A 20,386-nucleotide genomic window follows, 5' to 3' on the forward strand; every position below is an offset into this window, starting at 1 on the left:
GGGGGCGTCTTGGGAACCGTTGCCGTGCCCTCGGGGGGGGCGTCTTGGGAACCGTTGCAGTGCCCTCGGGGGGGGGGGGGGCGTCTTGGGAACCGTTGCCGTGCCCTCGGGGGGGTGGGGGCATCTTGGGAACCGTTGCCGTGCCCTCGGGGGGGGTGGGGGCGTCTTGGGAACCGTTGCCGTGCCCTCCGGGGGGGGCGTCTTGGGAACCGTTGCTGTGCCCTCCGGGGGGGGGGCGTCTTGGGAGCCGTTGCTGTGCCCTCCGGGGGGGGAGGGCGTCTTGGGAGCCGTTGCTGTGCCCTCCGGGGGGGAGGGCGTCTTGGGAACCTATGCTGTGCCCTCCGGGGGGGGGGCGTCTTGGGAACCGTTGCCGTGCCCTCGGGGGGGGGGGGCGTCTTGGGAACCGTTGCCGTGCCCTCGGGGGGGGGGGGGGGGCGTCTTGGGAACCGTTGCCGTGCCCTCGGGGGGGGGGGGCGTCTTGGGAACCGTTGCTGTGCCCTCGGGGGGGGGGGCGTCTTGGGAACCGTTGCTGTGCCCTCCGGGGGGGGGGGCGTCTTGGGAACCGTTGCTGTGCCCTCCGGGGGGGGGGGCGTCTTGGGAACCGTTGCTGTGCCCTCCGGGGGGGGGGGGCGTCTTGGGAACCGTTGGGGGGGCGTCTTGGGAACCGTTGCTGTGCCCTCTGGGGGGGGGGCGTCTTGGGAACCGTTGCTGTGCCCTCCGGGGGGGGGCGTCTTGGGAACCGTCCTAGGAGGCATCATGGGAACTGTTGCTGTGCCCACTGAGGCATCTTGGGATCCACAGCCATGCCCACGGGGGCACCTTGGGAACCACTGCCATGCCCACGGGGGCGTTTTGGGAACCGCTGTCGTGCTCATGGAGTCAGCTTGGGAACTGCCCTCAGGGGCATCTTGGGATCCACAGCCTTGCCCACGGGGGGGGGCATCTTGGGAACCGTTGCCGTGCCCACTGGGGGGCATCTTGGGAACCGTTGCCGTGCCCACGGGGGAGCATCTATGGAACCATCCTTGGGGGGCGTCTTGGGATCAGTGGCCTTGCCCGGGGGGGGGGGTGTGGTCTTGGGATCAGCTTATGAAATGCTAGCCAACTGACTCGAATGCTACAGGCGCATGTCAAAGTTTAAAGCTTCTACCAATCCTTCCCATGCTAAAGGTGTATGTATATCACACACTCTCTTTGGCGACAGCTGGAACCTTGAGTCTCCTTTTTTTTTTTTATAATTGTCCCACCAGATGGATTCTCCTCCTGACACCAGGAAATGGCAGCCCCGGCATTGTGAATCGGTGACATATTTTTCCAAAATGTCACCGTTTAACCCTGCGTGGCGTGCCGCCCTGCAAAATCTGAACTTGTTGAATAATCGAGCCCTGTCTGCGTTTTTTATTTTATTTTATTTTTTGCACGGGTGGAGAATGTAGAATTTTCTCCAGCCGGGCTCAGACAGAGATGTTAGTGTAGAGATTTATTTCTGGAGCGTAGAAATGCTTATGGTTTCCATAAATCTGCCTTTTTTTTTTTTTTCTGAGTTATGTTATAGCAGGAAATGCTTGTGCAGGAGCGGAATAGTTGCCAGTACTTAACATATTCCCTTTAGGGAGCTGCCCCCCTCTCCGGCCAGTAAGAAGTTTGCACAGAAAGTAACGGCCGTCTTAAACGCTTTTCTACCAGAATCTGGGATCTGTTGGAGTGTTTTTCTGTGGACTTGGTGGAGGATGTGGACAGGATGTATGGTATAGATTTGCAGCGGAGGAGGTGGCAGGATATGGCTGCCAAGTCATTCATTTCTTCTTGTGTTCAGTTGACATAAGGGCAAGCAATGCTCTCTTTTCGAAAAAGCCAATCGCATGTGAAGGAAATTTTAAAAGGGGGGGGGGGGATAAAATCCCCACCACTGGGTAATCCAACTGAACACGGCTTATTTATTTACTAACATTCACTGCGCCAAGTGAAACGCGTCTACGCCTTTAGTAAGTCAGCCCCATTGAGGTTCCATGTTGTGGAACTTCATGGCAAATGGTATGCTTTTCTGCCAGCCCCAAGCCCCACAACTAAAAATTGAACCCCCTTCCCACTCAACCATAACACCCCCCCCCCCCGCATCTTTAAAAAAAAAATAAATAAATCCTTAGCCCCAGCCTCTCAGAGGTGATTTCAACCGCTGCCCTTGCCTTCTACGCTTCCAGGAGGCACAGGTGACTGCATCCTCTTCCTGGGCTCCAAAGCTTCTGGGGGGAATGGGAGAGGTCAACCTCTGCCTTGGCCTTCAGTTATGCCAGGAGGCACTGGTGAGGTCAACCTCTGCCCTGGCCTTCAATGTTGCCAGGAAGCACGGGTAGATGGCAACCTCTGCCTTGACCTTTGCTTCCAGGAGGCACGGGTAGATGTCAACCTCTGCCCAAGCCACCCAACGCCCTGGCCTCTGACACTAATGGGAGGCTTGAGTGTCATTGCCATGTTCCTGGGCCTCCTAGAACTTCTGGGAGGCACATGTGATGTCAACTGCTGCCCAGTCTTCCAACACTTCCAGCAAGCACAGGCGATTATCATCCTCTGCCTTGGCCTCCCAATGCTTTCAGGAGGCACTGGTGATGTCAACCTCTGTCCTGGCCCCCAGCACTTTTGGCATGCAAGGTTGTTTTTTCAACCTCTGTCCCGGCCTCCCGAGTGCTTCTGGGAGGCACAGATGATGTTAACCTCTGCCCAGCTTCCCAACACTTTGGGGACACGTTGGTGGCATTACTGGACCTCCTGTCAGAGCTGGGAGCTCAGTCTTCTGAAAATGCTAGCATGCATTCTTGGTGGATTTTAAACCTCCAGCTCTGTCAGGAGACTGTAAGGTGACATTATCCAAGCATTGGAAGCCAGAGCTATGCAAGGTTAGTAGTAATCCATCGCAGGGAAACTGTATCAGAGAGAGTTGATGTCCAGGAGGTTCCTTGCAACCATTACTAGCTCCACTTACTGACCTTCACAGTATCACCAAGTCCTTTTATGTGTGGAGGTCAGAGAGTGGAACCAATGAGGGACTGACACTCCTGGAAGTGTCGGTTTCCCTGAGGACTTTACATAAAGATTTCTGTCCTAGTTTATTGCATTAACGTGCGTGCATTGCGTTGAGGCGTCTTGTGAAATGAACACCAAAATTACCAAAAAAAAAAGTGGCCATGCTCCATTTTTGGCAATGCGGCATACCACAATGCTACGATAGTGCGTTACCGCGTGTTGTGGAAGGTGCTGCAATGCATGTGATTTTGGGGCTGCTTTGCCTTCAAAAGAAATGGCGCCTTGATGCGCTGACCCACCTAAAACTTGTGCAAATCCTGCAACGTGCTGCAGCAGGAAAGTGTGTCAACCTTTAAAGTTTGAGATTGTTTTTTTAGAGGTTACGGTTGATGAGATTTTTGATTAGAGGTTTACGTATTTGACACAAGGCATATTCAAGTGAATGTAAGGGTAGGGTCGCGCCTAACGTCTTGCGGACGCACATTTCTGCAGGGTTTTTATTTATTTTTTTGCCCATTGTATTTCCTTATAAAAAAAATAAAATATACATTTTATACACAATATGTATGTGCCGAAACGCATATGCACCAGAGCTGTGATAGATTTTTGTGCTGTTCTAAAGTAATGTGTTTCAGCCCTTGAAATTCTTTTTATTTTATTTTCCCTGGTGATCCTGCCCTTTAAGGTCCTTTGTTTGGTCACTTCCTGTTATAGGGTGCCAACGCTCTTTCCCTGCCTCCATTTGTGCTCCTGCGTTGTCACATGGGCTTCAGATGGTTGGTGGCCATTTCAGAGCACATCGGTCCAGTGTTGTCACCATCATGGAACCATCACTGGTCTGCCTGGAAGTGGTTGCTAGAGATCAGCAGCACTGAGATGCAGCAAGTAATAAAGAAATGACCATAGTTTACATTGCTCAGTTAGGATGGAATTCACCCCACCCCCCGTTTCCTCTACCCCAGTTATTTGGTATTTTCCATCAATAAATAGCGCTGGGCTCCAGTACCTCTCATCTAGAGGACTTATCGGGACATTTCAAAGAAAAGGTTAATGAGAGAGAGAGAGAGAGAGAGAGAGAGAGATGTTTTTTTTTTTTTTTTCTCCTCTTGGAGCCGGGGTCTCCACCCTTAGTGACCCCACTTTTCGGCCTCCTCCAGTCGGAATGTTCCCTGGGCAGTGGAGCACAGGGCTCAGCCTGTGTAGGGGGTTAATTACATGACATACTCCACTGCAGAGGCGGCTGGCATGTTTGGAGAGAGTAGAAAGGACCCTGTTATGTGTTCAATGTGTGGGCTCACATCCCACCCCAGGCACCGTCTGTGCCCCCTGGGGGTGAGCAGGGAGTGTCTTATGTTGGCCTGGGAAATAAGGAGGCAATTGTCAGGCAATCACACCCCACCATCAAGACGGAACGGTTAACCCTTTCATCTTGTAGAACCATTATGAATGCTTCATTAACAAGTTGCTACTGGAGGCTGGTTGGTACCAGTATTGGTACTTTACCGACCTCACAGGGCGATTCGGCAGTCTGGATGTATGACGAAAAACAAAGGGTATCAACGTTCTGGAACAAACAGGGTAAATATGAATAACTACTACTAGATATACCATGAGCTGGATCTAGGAGACGTAACTACTACTCGATATACCGTGACCTGGATCTGGGAGCTGTAACTATTACTAGATATACTGTGTCCTGGATCTAGATGTAACTACTACTAGATATACCATGACCTGGATTAAGGAGACGTAACTGCCACCAGGCAGTCCATGACCTGGATCTAGGAATCGTAACTGGCACCAGGTAGACCGTGACCTGGATCTAGGAGACAACGCTACTACTAGATATACCGTGACTTGGATCCAGGGGACGTAACTGCCACCAGGTAGACCGGGACCTGGATCCAGGGGACGTAACAGCCACCAGGTAGACCCTGACCTGGATCTAGGAGATGTAACTGCCACCAGGTAGATCGTGTCCTGGATCTAGGAGAACCACATCAGACATACTTTACAGACCTCACAGGGCAACTCGGCAGTCTGGATGTATGACGAAAAACAAAAGGCGTCAACGTTCTGGAACAAACAGGGTAAATATGAATAACTATTTTCTAGATATACCATGAGCTGGATCTAGGAGCTGTAACTACTACTAGATATACCATGAGCTGGATCTAGGAGCTGTAACTACTACTAGATATACCATGACCTGGATCTAGGGGATGTAACTGCCACCAGGTAGACAGTGACCTGGATCTTGGAGAACCACCTCCAGACATAAGTCTGGGATGTCAGTTTGGAGTGTTCTTGATTCTTTAAATGGCTTTTGGTTGAACTATGGATTTACTATACTTGTTTATGGATAGGAAGGGACATTACACGCCACCCTTCCTCCCAGTTGAGTTGGTCCAAGGATGGCTGCTCCAGGTCCCCACCTTTTCAAGCATGTTCCTGATGCCATGACAGGCAGCTAGGGAGGGACTATATGGGCACACTTGGAACTATGAAACTTGTAGTCTCGCGGAAGAGGGGGGGATCAGTAGGATTGAGGAGTGTGTGCTCACCTAATGGACACCTAGGGAAGTAGCACAGGAACCCAAAGGCTGCAGCGGTGAAGGCAATAAATTCCAAGTGTTTGAGCACCTATTGTCCTCTGCTCAGCCCTGTGCATACAGATGTACTTGTATGTTATAAAGCGCTACGCAATCTGTTGGCACTATATAAATCCTGATGATGATTATTATTAAATGTGCGACTTAATTACTACTTTAAGAAAAGTGCGGCATCTTTGGTACGTTGCAGCCCATTAATAAAAATGAATGCTTTGCAGTTATCAGATATGCGTTCTGATATTCTAGATCCAATCATCAAAATCCTATGTATTTTATTTACATTATTATTATTATTATTATTATTATTATTATTATTAATAAAATAAAAAAATAACGAATTATTAGCAAATACCAAGCTGCTGCAATAGGTAGTGTCTCTTAAAACTCAAGTGATGTCATTGCCATCAACACATTTCCCACCACCAAAGAGAGTGACTAAACATAACAATATTCCCACAATGAAAATAATAATTATTATTTTTTTTTTTTCAAATAATACACTTATTAAATTTTATAATAATATAACAAATAATTAGTAATACTTTTATTTATTTAATTTTTTTGTAGCAATAATAAATTATTTATTTACATTTTTTTTTTTTTTTATTAACAATAATCTATTTTAAACCAATCACAAAATTCATTCTTAATTTTATTTATTGTATATTTGGGTACAGATGTTGCAACATAAATCGATTTGATCCTTCTGTGTCGGTAAAAGTATTTTCATATAACCAATGAATTGTCAATTTTCAGTGCTTCTTCCCATGGCTTTGTTCAAATCGGTGCCAAGTCTCCACCCCATTCACCCCACTTTTTGAAATTTCTTATTTTTTTTTTTAAGCTGAATTTTGGATATGGATTTATTTATTTTTGCATATTAGTTAACTTTAGGCCAAGCTGGACCAATGTAAGCATATATGTGACGTACCTGTGGGATCCCCATGGAGAGCTGGAAATCGCTGTGGTAGTCACCACTACTACATTGCTGCTCCCAGTGATCTCCACTAGCTTTTGCGTTCTGTGGCGAGTGGCTGCGTTCTGAACAGTGGCATAAATTGCCATGGTCGCAAAGTTCACACTTGCAACCGAGCCCTGGCGATTCCCAACCCAGCCCCCCCCCCCCCCCCCCCCCCACAGAGTGGTTGCTGGCTGCAGGGCTCTGAGCTGAGATCATTTCTGTCATACAGCCCGGAGCCTGCACTTACCGTTCCTCCTTCCTCTTTCCCAGCTATAGGAGTGGAGAGAGCCAATCTGCTCCTCATCCTGCCCCTCTCGTCCTGTGTGCCTACAGGTGGAAAGGGGTGGGAAGAGCAGCAGATTGACGCACTCCACTGACAGTTCCCTCTCCCTTGCACGGATGGGAAAGGAGAACGCTGATCTCCTTCTCCTTCTCCTTCTCCTTCTCCTTCTTCTCCTCCTTCTCCTTCTCCTTCTTCTCCTCCTTCTCCTTCTCCTTCTCCTTCTCCTTCTCCTTCTCCTTCTCCTTCTCCTTCTCCTTCTCCTTCTCCTTCTCCTTCTCCTTCTCCTTCTCCTTCTCCTTCTCCTTCTCCTTCTCCTTCTCCTTCTCCTTCTCCTTCTCCTTCTCCTTCTCCTTCTCCTTCTCCTTCTCCTTCTCCTTCTCCTTCTCCTTCTCCTTCTCCTTCTCCTTCTCCTTCTCCTTCTCCTTCTCCTTCTCTCCATCATGCTTAACCCTTTCATAGACCATCTGTAGACTATGCTGTACTTGGAAAAGCAGTTGTTGTCTCCAGGACAATGGACAGGCTGGGAGGACGCTTCCTTTTCCTTCTATTCGGATACTCCCTCCTGGGATCCCTCGCCATTCATTCGGTACAGAAGATCATTTCATTGATGAGAAAACATTCAGTGTTTATTACCAGACATGGCAGGGGGGGGGGCCCGGGGCCTACCCGTGACCTGTACACCATTGCACGCTCGGTCGTCTCCTGCTCTTTAATGCACTCATCAGCCTTGACCACCAAAGTGGTATGTAGTGTGCCGTCTAGAAAGGAATGTACATGGCCCAGCAGACCGGCTGCATTCCTACTTTATAATAATAGCCTGACATGTGAACTGCTCAGCCCGAAAAAAAGTACCTTTACATCATTGCTCTTACATATAAGATTTCTCTATTTATAGACTGAAAACTATTTACAGATCTGTTTTGGCTCCAACGGATGTCGATACTTATTTACAAAGTCACAAAAATGCAACGTGTCCAAGCTAAATATTTTATAAATGGCTATAGGGGATTATAAATGTAAATGAAATGCGCGCATAATATATATATATATATATATATATATATATAATGTGTGTGTGTGTGTCAAAATGTGGACATGTGACTACCGCTTCTATAGGAGATTATGGACATCCAATTTCAGAACCATGACCATTATTGAGTGGTCAACAGAGTTGGGTGGCCCTCCATGGTTAATGGGGACACATGACTATCTTGCCCAAAATTAGTTGTTGGACATCCCATTCCAGAACTGTGGCCATTTATTGAGTTTTCCCCCTCGTGACCAATAATGTTGGAGCACCATGGTCAACGTGCATAGTCCAAATGCCCATCGCACACATTCCTGGAATAAGCTCTTTAGGCTACTGGTTTCTGTAGCGACTGGCAGCTGGATACTGTAACCTATGTGGTTATGGAGATATTCGCCAGCACCCCAAGGTTCATCAATTTCATCCAAACTATTTATTTATTTTTTATTAAAGGTCACATCACAAAATTGTGTAGTGCAACGTTTCGAAATCATGCAGGACCCCTTCGTTAAGGCAGGTGATGTCACGTGCCAGACGAAAGTGTCCTGCATGGCTCTGAAATGGACACATGACTATCTCTTGCTTAAAATGAGTTGTTGGACATTCCATTCCAGGACCGTGGACAATACTATAGTCTTCTCCCCCCCCCCCCCCCTTCCTCATGGCCAACAATGTTGGGTGGCCCTCCATGGTCAGGAGTGTGGCGTTGGGTTGCCCTCCATGGTCAATGTGGACACATGACTATTTTGCCTAAATGAGTTGCTGGACATCCCTTCCCATGACTATTAATATGGTGTTGTCCCTGCATGGTCAAGGACGTGGCATTGCTTCCTCCATGGTCAAGGCTGCGCAGTCTCCATCCTCCGCTCTTCTGAGAAGGCTTTCCACAAGATTTTGGAGGGTGTCTGTGGGAATTTGTGCTCTTTTGTGAGGTCAGGTACTGATGGATGAGAGAACCTGGTTCACCACTGATGTTCGAATTCATCCCAAAAGTGTTCTGTAAGGTTGAGGTCAGGGCTTTGTGCAGGACAAGTTCCTTCATGACCTCAAACCGGCTGAACACCTAGGTGTTGCATTAGGGTTAAGGGCAGGTCCTGATGTTGGATGAGAAGACTTGGCTCACCATCGGTGTTGCTATTAATCCCAAAGGTGACAAAATAATGCTCATTAATTCTTAGATGTGTTCGATTTTTAATTCATGGAGGGAACATGTTGTTTTGTTACACTGACTACATAATGCACTCTGCACATACCAAATGTACAGTGAGGACCTGACAGTTGTTTAAGAATAAATCTCTTCCACTGCGTTGGGTATGGACAAACGTGGTACGCGTCGCATTTGTAGAACAGTTTGTGAGATCTCCAGGTGCTTGACTGCGGTCATTGTGACTTGGGTGCTCATTGTTCCATGGTGTGTTTTTTTTTTTTTTTTTTTTTTTTTTTTTTCCTAAATCCTCACCATCTATAGTTTAGAAATAGGACTGCTGGATAGAGATCTAAGGTGATTTTTTAAAGCTGAAAGGTTCAACCCTAACCCCCAATCAATACTCGAATACCAGATCATGGCTCGGAAATCCAAGTTACGGCACCCTGCTGGCCCCTTCTACCAGCCATAATCTACATTTGTTTTCATACAGAAGTATAGAGACCCAGTGATGGCATCATCAGATATTAAATAAGGTATGTAATGAAATGGAAAGGTATAATTATGTTGGTTGGGTGGAAAGAACCCAGGGAAGGCAAAATGTAAGTAGGTTAAACTTCAGCTTTGATATCTCCCTTGCTTTCTAATCCCTAAACTCTAACTATAAATTAGTTTCCCTTTTAAATGACCTAATTTTAGAGCGGGGGAGTTTTGTGCGGGGGGGGGGGGGGGGGTGTTCCTGGAGGTCCATCCAAGCAGGGAGTGGTCTGGAAAGCTGTGGAGGGGAACTTGTTTCATAGAACCACATTTCTCTATTCTTTAACCACATTGAGTATGTATACTGCATATTATGCACGGAGAGTTGTACCGGGTAATGACCTTGGCGTTTCTGAATGGATCCAGAGATTTCCGACAGGTCAAATTTTGTGTTTCCTATAAAATATTCTGCAAAATAAATGGCAATCTATTTTAATATAAAATATGTATATCTCACATACCGGTAAATACAATGATCTACAGTAGAAGAACCACTAGTGGAGCTGAGCAAACTTAGAATATTTCCAATCAGTTGTGATTTACCAATTTTATTTAAAACAAAATTGCTAATCTCCACCTCAGAAGCCCTATTGAGGTTACGACAGTCAAAGCCAGTGAAGCACATAAGGCTAAATTGTGCAAAATGGTTTGGGGAAACTCCTGGTGGCTCTTCCTTTTTAAAATGTTTGCCAGGTATACAAAGATTTAGGAAAGGGGAGGGACCTGGTGAGATTGGCAGCCAAGCTATGGAAGGATAGCACCTGGTGCGACTGGTAGCTAAACAAGCTGGGGGGACCTGATGGGACTGGCAGCCAAGGTATGGAAGAATATGAACCTGGTGGGACTGTCAGTCAAGCTATGGAAGGATATTAACCTGGTGGGGACTGGCAGCCAAGCTATGAGGTGACATGACCCTGGTGGGGACTGGCAGACAAGCTATGGAAAGATAGGAACCTGGTGGGGACTGGCAGACAAGCTATAGAAGGATAGGGACCTGGTAGGACAGTTGGCTAAGCTATGTAAGGATAGAACCTGGTGCAACTGGTAGGCAAGGACCAGAACCTGGTGGGGACTGTCAGCCAAGCTATTGAAGGATATTAACCTGGTGGGAATGGCAGCCAAGCTATGGAAGAATAGGAATCCGGTGGGTGGGGACTGGCAGACAAGCTGTGGAAGGATAGGAACCTGGTGGGGAATTGCAGACAAGCTATGGAAGTATAGGAACCTGGTGAGGACTGGCAGCCACGCTAAGATATGGAAGGGGCGGGGGAGGTTTCTGGTGGGTGCTCAGGGAACAGAAGAACCAGATCTAGGGCAGAAATGGCCTTTGGAGCAGCCTTAGGCCCATTCTTCTAGAAGACATTTGGAAATTCAAAACTGCCATAAAAGAAAACCTGAAATTGGCATTTGCATGAGGACATCCGAATTCATGAAATTCAGTCCCTAACTAACGTCGTCCAAATTTCAGGATCGTCTGTAATCTGATTTATGAAAGCCATCATTGAACCACTAGTCAGCTCAAGCCCTGAGATGCCTGGAAATATGTTCTGTCTGTGTGACTTGTAATGTCCCCGGGGCAGCACTATGTCATTGTAAGGAGGACCTAACCAGCTGTGCTAAGGTTGAAGATCCTTCTTGTGAGGTGTGTTTTTTGTTGCTGAAGCAAGGAAAACTTCCTATTTTTGTACTTGTTCTCTTTTAGCATAACCCTTAACCCTTCAAAGTATGTACAACCTCGAGGCACCCCAGTCTAAAATGTAAAAAATGTAAATGTTAGCTATTAGTAAACCTCCAGCCTTGCACTATGCACACAGCCGCCCTGATGAAATTAACTTTATGTCTGTGCCGCCTCTTCACATCAGAGCCCTACCTTTTGACTCAAGCAGGGCGAAAGGTGGAGGAGGTATACTGTTATCTCCTGAACACCACCTGCTTTTGGATCTGGCCTTACACTCACCAGCGACTTTATTGAGTTACACCTTGCTAGTATCGGGTTTGACAGCCTTTTGCTCTTTAGAACTGCCTTATTTTCTTCGTGGCATAGATACAACAAGGTGTTGGAAACATTCCTCAGAGAGTTTGGTCCATATTGACACAATAGTATCATGCAGTTGCTACCCCGTTCCACCACATCACAAAAGGTGCTCTATTGGATGAGATGTGGTGAGTGTGGAGGCCATTGGAGGACAGTGACCTCGTTCAGTGGTGAGATGATTTGTGCTTTGTGGCATGGTGCATTATCCTGCTGAAAGGAGCCATCAGAAGATGGGGACACTAGTCATAATTTGATGGACATGGTCATTAACCATACTCGGGTAGGTCTTGGTGCTTTTTTGCCGATGCGCCATTGGTTGTAAGGGGCCCAAAGTGTGCCAAGAAAATATCTTCCACACCATTACACTACCACCAGCCTGAACCCTTGATACAAGGCAGTATGGATCCATGCGCTAAATCCTGACCCTACCATCTGAATGTCGGAGCTGAAATCCAGACTCCTCACACCAGGCAACGTTTTTCCAATCTTCTATTGTCCAATTTTGGTGATCCTGTGCCAATTGTAGCCTCAGTTTCCTGTTCTTGGCTGACAGGAGTGGCCCCTGGTGTGGTCTTCTGCTGATGTAGCCCATCTGCTTCAAGGTTGGATGTGTTGCACGTTCAGAGATGGTATTCTGCATACCTTGTGTGTAACGAGTGGTTATTTGAGTTACTGTTGCCTTTCTATCATCTGGAACCAGTCTGCCCATTCTCCTCTGACCTCAACAAGGCATTTTCCTCCACACAACTGGCGCTCACTGGATATTTTCTCCCCCCTCCCCCCACAATTCTCTAATCCTGAGAGATGGTTGTGTGTGAAAATCCCAAAAATACTCAGACCAACCCGTCTGCCACCAGCAACCAATGCCACGACATTCAAAGTCACTTCAGTCCCATCTCTTCCTCGTTCTGATGCTCGGTTTGAACTTCAGCAAGTCGCCTAAATGCATTGAGTTGCTGTCATGTGATTGGCTGATTTAGCAATTTCTGTTTACCAAGCAACTGAACGGGTATACCTAATACCTAATAGTGTCCAGTGAGTGTATATTACCATGGTGCAGCTGAGCCAGCCGCCATCTCCGTAGCAATAAAGGATGCCATGTGACCTGACCCTAGAGCCTCATTTTGGTTTATATGTTGCTCCGGGGCACAGTGGACTTCATACTCATGCCACCCTGGGGGACCTAGGGTCTTAGTGAGTGATGACAAATACCCGGACATTACTCAGCATGCTACTATTAACACTAGAATTTTTTTTAAAAATCAGATTTTTAGCTCCACTTTAAAGCATTCTTTTATGGTGGTCGCTGTGTTTTGTGTTTGCTCATATTTCTTCGGTGTGTGTGTGTTTTGGGAAGCTACAACCAAGTTACAACCACAGCATAAGAGTAAGCGACGCTCTCAGAACTGCTGTAACCATCCCATCTGAGCTCTTACTGGAAAATATTTAGCAGTGGAAACTATTTGGCACTATGTATAAGAGGGGGGGGGGGGGGTTAGGTATAGAAACGTGCGGCGAGTGGGATAATCGCAGCCGGCTGGAGGAATGATAAGTAAATCGGCTGACAAGGTGCCTCTAACACTGGACATGTCTTCTGCTCGGATTGCTTTGGCAGAGTCGTGCTCGTATTGTAATTTTAATGACTTCATTAGACACTGAGCCCCATTCTCCTGGAGGAGAAAGCACCATTATCCTTCCTCTGTGACTTTATAGTATGACAAGTCTATTACTTTTGGGTGGTTGTAGCGGACAGATTTCACTTTATACTTTGTTGCTTTTATTTGGATTGTGAAATTCTATAATTCTTCTGTTATGTGGTCAGCAGCCTTTTGGGGGGCCAGAGGTTCTTGCGTCCTGCCTTTTTTTTTTGGGTGGCCAGATGTGCTGGGGTGATCCGGGATGAACAGTCAGTACCATAGGTTGAAAATAAGACACAAGTCCGTCTAGTTCAACCAAAACCATGTAAATAAAAAAAAACATACAATCCCATCTACACAATCCTTCACCCACAGTTGATCCAGACGAAGGTGAAAAAACCCCAGCAAAGCATGCTCCAATTTGCTCCAGTAGGGGGGAAAAAAAATTCCTTCCTGATTCCTGAGAGGCAATCTGATTTTCCCCGGCTCATCTTTACCTATAAATGTTATTACCCAGTTTTTTATTCTGTACATTTAGGAAAGAATCCAGGCCTTTGGTTTAAAAAAAATAAATAAAAATCTACTGATCTGGAGGGAGTCTATTCCACATTTTCACAGCTCTTACTGTGAAGAAACTAATAAATAAATATATATATATTTCCCTCCTAGACCAGGGGTCTCTCAAACTATGGCCCTCCAGCTGTTCAGGAACTACAATTCCCATCACGCCCAGTCATGTCTGTGAATGTCAATTTCTCAATGCCTCATGGGATGTGTAGTTCCCCAAAAGCTGGAGAGACGTCGTTTGGAGATCCCTTTTCCTCTGTGATGACCTTTTTTTTTTTTTTTTTTTTTTTTTTTAAAGTGAATAACTCAACACCAAGTTCGCTATATGGACCACTTATATATTTGTACATGGTGACCATAACCCCCCCCCCCCCATTAATCAGAGAAACAGCCCCAAAGCATCATGTTTCCACCTCCATGCTTGACTGTAGGAATGGTGTTCTTAGGGTCATAGTCGGCATTTATCTTTTGTACAGGGTCCATGGTAGGGCTTGTACCATCAGATTGCATAATGTATGGTCAGCCTTGGGTTGCTGACCCCTTGACCTATAGACCACTCACTATAGCAGATCTATATTAACCACTTGCCGACCGCCGCACGACGATGTACGTCGACAGAATGGCACGGGCAGGCATAAGGGCTTACATGTACGTCCTTGCCTGCCCGCCGGTCGGGGGTCCGATCGGGCCCCCGCCCGGTGCCTGCGGCGGTCGGTATTCGTTCGGGAGCGATCCCGGACGAGGGGACGGCCATTCATTCATGGCCACCCCCTCGCGATCGCTCCCGACGAATGAAAATGTCCCGTGACATCATTTCCTCTCCTGTAATGTAAACACAGGAGAGGAAGTGATGTATTCTCTCCTCCGTGTCGGTATTTTTCGTTCCGGCACCGAGGAGAGAGGTTCGGTGAGTTGCACCAACACACCACACATACAGTAGAACATGCCAGGCACACTCACACCCCCCCTTTACCCCCCGATCACCCCCCAATTACCCCTGCCCCCCAGTCACAGTGACACCAATTGCTTTTTATTTTTTTTATTTTTTTTGCATTGGTGTCATTTGTGACTGTAATAACTGTTAGGGCAGTTAGGGTTAGCCCCCTTTAGTTCTAATGTTGCCCCCTAACCCCCCCAATAAAGGTTTAACCCCGTGATCCCCCCCGTCGCCAGTGTCACTAAGGCTGGGTTCACATTGCAGCGGTTTATGAAACGAATGTGATTCGCACCGCAGTGCAAATCACATCCGATCTCTGTGCGATTCGAGTTCAGCCATACAGATAGTATGGCTGAATTCGTGTCGCACCCGCCGCAAATTCGCACGGGACCCTTTTTTTTGGCCCGCAGCAGAATCGGATCGCATGGGTGTTCACACCATGCGATCAGAGTTTGCAGATCGCACTGCGATATGCGAACTGATCTGGGGGTGTCATTAACATTTCACTGACACTCCCAGCAGTTCGCATAGGGCAGTGTGAACTGCCGCCGGGAGGCATGTGATGCGGGAACCCGCCGCGGATTCGTGGCGTTCCCGCATCGCTCCAGTGTGAACCCAGCCTAATAAGCGATCGTTTTTCTGATCACTGTATTAGTGTCACAGGTGACGCTAGTTAGGCAGGTAGGTATTTAGGTTCGCCGCAGCTTTTTATAGCGCCAGGGACCCCCATATACTACCGCATAAAGCCCCCTGATTGCCCCCTAGTTAACCCTTTCACAGTGATCACCATATAACTGTTACAGGTGACGCTGGTTGGTTAGTTATTTTTTTTAATAGTTTCAGGGCACCCGCCATTTATTACCTAGTCTCACTAGTGTACCCCTAAATTTAGGGGTGTCTACTTTCCAAAATGGGGTCATTTGGGGGGGTTTGTGCCATCTTGGCATTTATGGCCTTCAAACTGTAATAGGTAGTGAGAAGTGAAATCCAAAATTACGCCTTAGAAAGCCTGAAGGCGGTGCTTGGTTTTCGGGGCCCCGTACGCGGCTAGGCTCCCAAAAGTCCCACATATGTGTGGTATCCCCATACTCAGGAGAAGCCAGCAGAATTTATTTTGGGGTGTCATTTCACATATGCCCATAGCATGTGTGAGCAATATATCATTTAGTGACAACTTTGTGTAAAAAAAAAAAATATATTTTTTTGTCATTATTCAATCGCTGAGGCAAAAAAATAAAATATTCAATGGCTCAACATGCCACTTATCAATTTCCTTAGGGTGTCTACTTTCCAAAATGGGGTCATTTGGGGGGTTTTGTACTGCCCTGCCATTTTAGCACCTCAAGAAATGAGATAGGCAGTCGTAAACTAAAAGCTGCGTAAATTCCAGAAAACGTACCTAGTTTGTAGATGTGACAACTTTTGCGCAAACCAATAAATATACAATTATTGACTTTTTTTTTACCAAAGACATTGGCTGAATACATTTTGGCCTAAATGTATGACTAAAATTGAGTTTATTGGATTTTTCTAATAACAAAAAGTAGAAAATATCATTTTTTTCAAAATTTGCGGTCTTTTTACGTTTATATCGCAAAAAATAAAAATCGCAGAGGCAATCAAATACCATCAAAAGAAAGCTCTATTTGTGGGAAGAAAGGACGCAAAATTTGTTTGGGTACAACATTGCATGACCGCGCAATTACCAGTTAAAGCAGCGCAGTGCCAAATTGTAAAAAGACCTCTGGTCATTTACCAGCAAAATGGTCCGGTCTGAAGGTGGTTAATGAGCTTATGCCAAGATAACTTTTTTTTTTTTTTGTTTTTTTTTTTTTTACCACTTCCCCGCCCGTAGGACTGCACATGAGGTCATGGACTTGAAGTGGAGATATCTGGATGATAGCTACAGGCATCTTTGCGATCTTTATTTTCATCCAGCGATTCCCTCTGTAAAACATTCTAGTGGCTGATTAGCTGCTGGATCACTTTTACAGGCAGTGGTAGGGAACGTTTCAACCCCCCCCCCCCCCCCCCCTTCCAGACTCTGCCGTGCAATCAGAGCCGGGACCAGGGACGGTGTGTTACTGGATGGTCCATGGCCATCTCCATGATGCTGGGAGGCCAGAAGCGACACCATGATGTCACTTCCGGCTCTTGAAGATGTAAGCACTGCCCTTATTTCCCTAGAAAGGGAGATTAATGGTGTTTTTTGTGTTTACATTTTTTTTCAATTCTTTTTTTTTTTTTTACTTTTTTTTTTTTTTTGTTTGTTTGTTTGTATCGATCTTATGCTCTCCTGGGTAGAGAAAGTATCTGGGGTCCTACTGACCCCACATGACTCCACAAAGAGAACTTGTCATGCCTTATTTCTATCACAAGGGATGTTTTCACATTTCTTGTTCTAGGAATAAGTGATAAAATAATTAAAAAATTTTTTTTTGAAAGTGCCCTTGCACTCGCACGCAGAAGCGACCGCGTCTGCATATGTAAACCGTGTTCGCACCACACATGTGAGGTATCCCTGCGAACGATATAGCGAGAGCAATAATTCTAGTACTAGACCTCTAACCACTAACTCTAAACTGGTAACCTGTAAAACTATAAATAAATTTGAAAGCATCCCCTATGGAGATTTTTAGGTACCGAAGTTTTTGGCGCCTTCCACGAGCGTGCACAATTGTAAAGTATGACATGTTGGGTCTCTATTTACTCGGCGTAACATCATTCATTTTTTTTATTTTTTTGTTCCAAAATTGGGTTATTTTATTTTTTTTGCAATAAAATTCATTAACATGTATTTTCCTAGATTTGTAAGCGCTGGCGAGCAGGGCCCTCTGATTCCTCCTGTATTGTAACTGTACTGTCTGCCCTCATGTTGTAAAGCGCTGCACTACATAAACCTGTATAATAATTATTAATATAAAAAAAAAAAAAGAAAAAAGCGTTTTGAAAACGGCTGCACATACCGTGTGACGTAAAAAAATTGCAACAACCACAACTTTATTCTCTAGGAAAGGGTCTCAAACTGCTGGCCCTCCAGCTGTTGCAAAACTACAGTCCCATCATGCCTGTGGGAGTCATGCTTGTAACTGTCAGCCTTGCAATGCCTCATGGGACTTGTAGTTTCGCAACAGCTGGAGGACCGCCAGATTGAGACCCCTGCTGTAGGGTCTCTGCTTAAAAATTGTTTTGGTTTCTAAGTAATTTTCTAGCGAAAAAACAAACTGATTTTTACATGTCGGAGAGAAATGTCCGAATTGGCCTGGGTGGGAACTGGTTGAAGAGTACCTGTCAAAAAATGAAATCGTTGAGGGGAAATTTGAGAATGTTCCTGAAAATTTCAGCAGAACCAGGAGATGGGGAACGGATGTTCAACAAGCGCCTAGAGGTGGTGATGGTCAGGTGTTTCCCAACGTTTGACTTTATAATGTGACCTGAGCCATGTAAGAAAATAAATAAAGCATCATTGTTCAAATCCTTCCAAGTTCTAGCTTGGGTGCAACTTTAGATTTTGAACATTGTTTGACAATGTTGCATGTTTGTTATTCTTCTAATACTTAGCCATATTTATTTTTATTGTGTTTACAGAAGTGGAGGCCAGGAAGGCTTGTGATTGGCTACGGGCTGCAGGATTTCCTCAGTATGCCCAACTGTACGAAGGTAAGATTTTTGTCAAATGGTTCCCTTTTTTTTTTTTTTTTTTTTTTGCTTTTTGTTCCCGGGAATTCTTCTTTTGATTTGTGTAGACTGCCTTTGTGCCAGGCATGATGGATTGTACAATCTCGAGCCTTTCTGTTTATCTTTTAAGATGGCGAGGGCTACATGGACTGCTCTGGACCACCAGGGCTGCTTGTCTGCCATAATGTGCAAGTGTGCTGTGCCAGAAACTGGCCAACAGATGCACGTTATACTCTAATAAGGGGTTCCCATCCTCTGTGCTTTTAATCAATGACCTGATATTTAAGATGCTAATTATAGGGAAATTCCCAAAACGTGGTCTGTTGGCGATATTAGAGGATTGCAGCTGGGCTCCACTGCTTTATTGAAATACCATCTACAGAGGCATTTGGCAGGGATGCATGGGGCCTTTTAGGTAATAATGGTGTTAGGCTATGGAGGGTGGGAGGGTGGGGTGGGGGGGGGTCAGGCACTTGTTAAAGCTCACTTAACCTTTAAGCCTTCCATGACGCCCAACAAAGGCCACCTACAGCTTTCTCTCAATGACCTAACAAAGGCTGTTACGGATGTCAGAGTGAACAAGGCGTGCTTATTATAGTAGACATGTAACGGGTGGGTAATGGGCCATATGATCGGACAGAGTAACTGTGACTTGCAGTTTATTCATGGAGGCAAAATTTGATTGTTAATGTAAAACCAGATGGGAATGGTAGAGCGTGCATGTCCTGCAGAATAATGCAAGACTCAGGAAAACATGTGGCTGCATAGTGCAGTTTCTATTAGGAGTCTATAGCAACTGATAATAACTACTTCAGTAAAACTGAACAGACCTTCATAACCAGTGTTGTTCTCGGTGAAGTCCAGACTAGCTCTGGTAGCACACATGAACAGCTGGAGGGATCCATGTATGCGGGGACCACCTCACTGGAATCAGAACTCTGGTAGCAATCTCGGGGGTACACCTCATGGTCACTGCGAGCTGTTAGGCTCTGGCCTGGCTGCCTGCATGTCTGTTTCAACAATGGAGGGCCTCTTACCTGGCTGCAGTGCAGATGCACTTGCACAACTACTTTTACCTGAGCTGCTGAAGGAGGGAAGCGGAGACACTCCTCGGTATGTCCAGTAACACAGGGTGTTGTGGGAAATGAGTCAAAGGATCCATGGTGTATTGTCTCTTAACTGGTGAGTACCAATCACCTAGAGAACAAGCCATACCCCCCCCCCCCCCCCCCAGGTGGGGGAACAACCATACAGTGTCTACATGGTGACTTATCTGCAGCCCCTTCTCTGTGAGGTCAAAAAAGCAAGACCCCATCATCGGCCTCATCTAAGAAGTCAGAAGTCAAGGCCTTGCTCGTCAGGCTTCGGTTCTCCATACTGACACTGCTACCTTGAGATGGCAACCCCACACTCACGCTTTTCTCTGTCTTAACTTGTGAATACCAACCAATCGCTAAGAGAACACGCCCTACCCCCATAGAATGGGGAACACCTTATGGATGGAGAACACCTTTACAACATCTACACTGTGACTCCTCTGCAGTCAAGAGGTCCAAAAGCAAGACCCTAATTGCCAGGACTAGGTTCACACTACTGACATTGCTTCTTTGAAATGCAGGCTCCAAACCCACACAGTGGTATAATCTCTTTACTAGGCAATAGTAACCAATTACTGAGAGAACAAGCCATATCTCCTCTGGGAACAGAGAAAAGAGTCTACATGGTGACTAATATACAGTTTAAATTAAAATGCAGACTTGGCACCCATGCTTTACTTGATCTTCCCAGTTAAGATATACCAAAGTATACAGTATACCAAAGTGTGGGTGTCGAGTCTGCATCTCAAAGTAGTGGTGTTGGTATGGAGAACCAAGGCCTGGAGACGGAAGATTAGTCACTGTGTATACTGTCCGGTATTTCCCATCCCACAGGTGGTATGCTTGTTCC

General features: G+C 46.1%; 1 protein-coding gene across 1 annotated transcript in view; it reads left to right on the top strand.

Moving 5' to 3' along the window:
• The window catches only part of STARD8 (StAR related lipid transfer domain containing 8), a 97,865-nt gene that overhangs the window by 64,459 nt on the left and 13,020 nt on the right, over positions 1 to 20,386 (top strand). The window contains 1 exon segment of the mRNA XM_077485931.1: positions 18,350 to 18,421. Coding sequence (XP_077342057.1) covers positions 18,350 to 18,421 — 72 coding nt within the window.

The sequence above is a fragment of the Lithobates pipiens genome, unplaced genomic scaffold (genome assembly GCF_037356315.1).
Source record: "Lithobates pipiens isolate NorthernLeopardFrog02 unplaced genomic scaffold, aLitPip1_a1.2 Scaffold_1, whole genome shotgun sequence".
Lineage (NCBI taxonomy): Eukaryota > Metazoa > Chordata > Amphibia > Anura > Ranidae > Lithobates > Lithobates pipiens.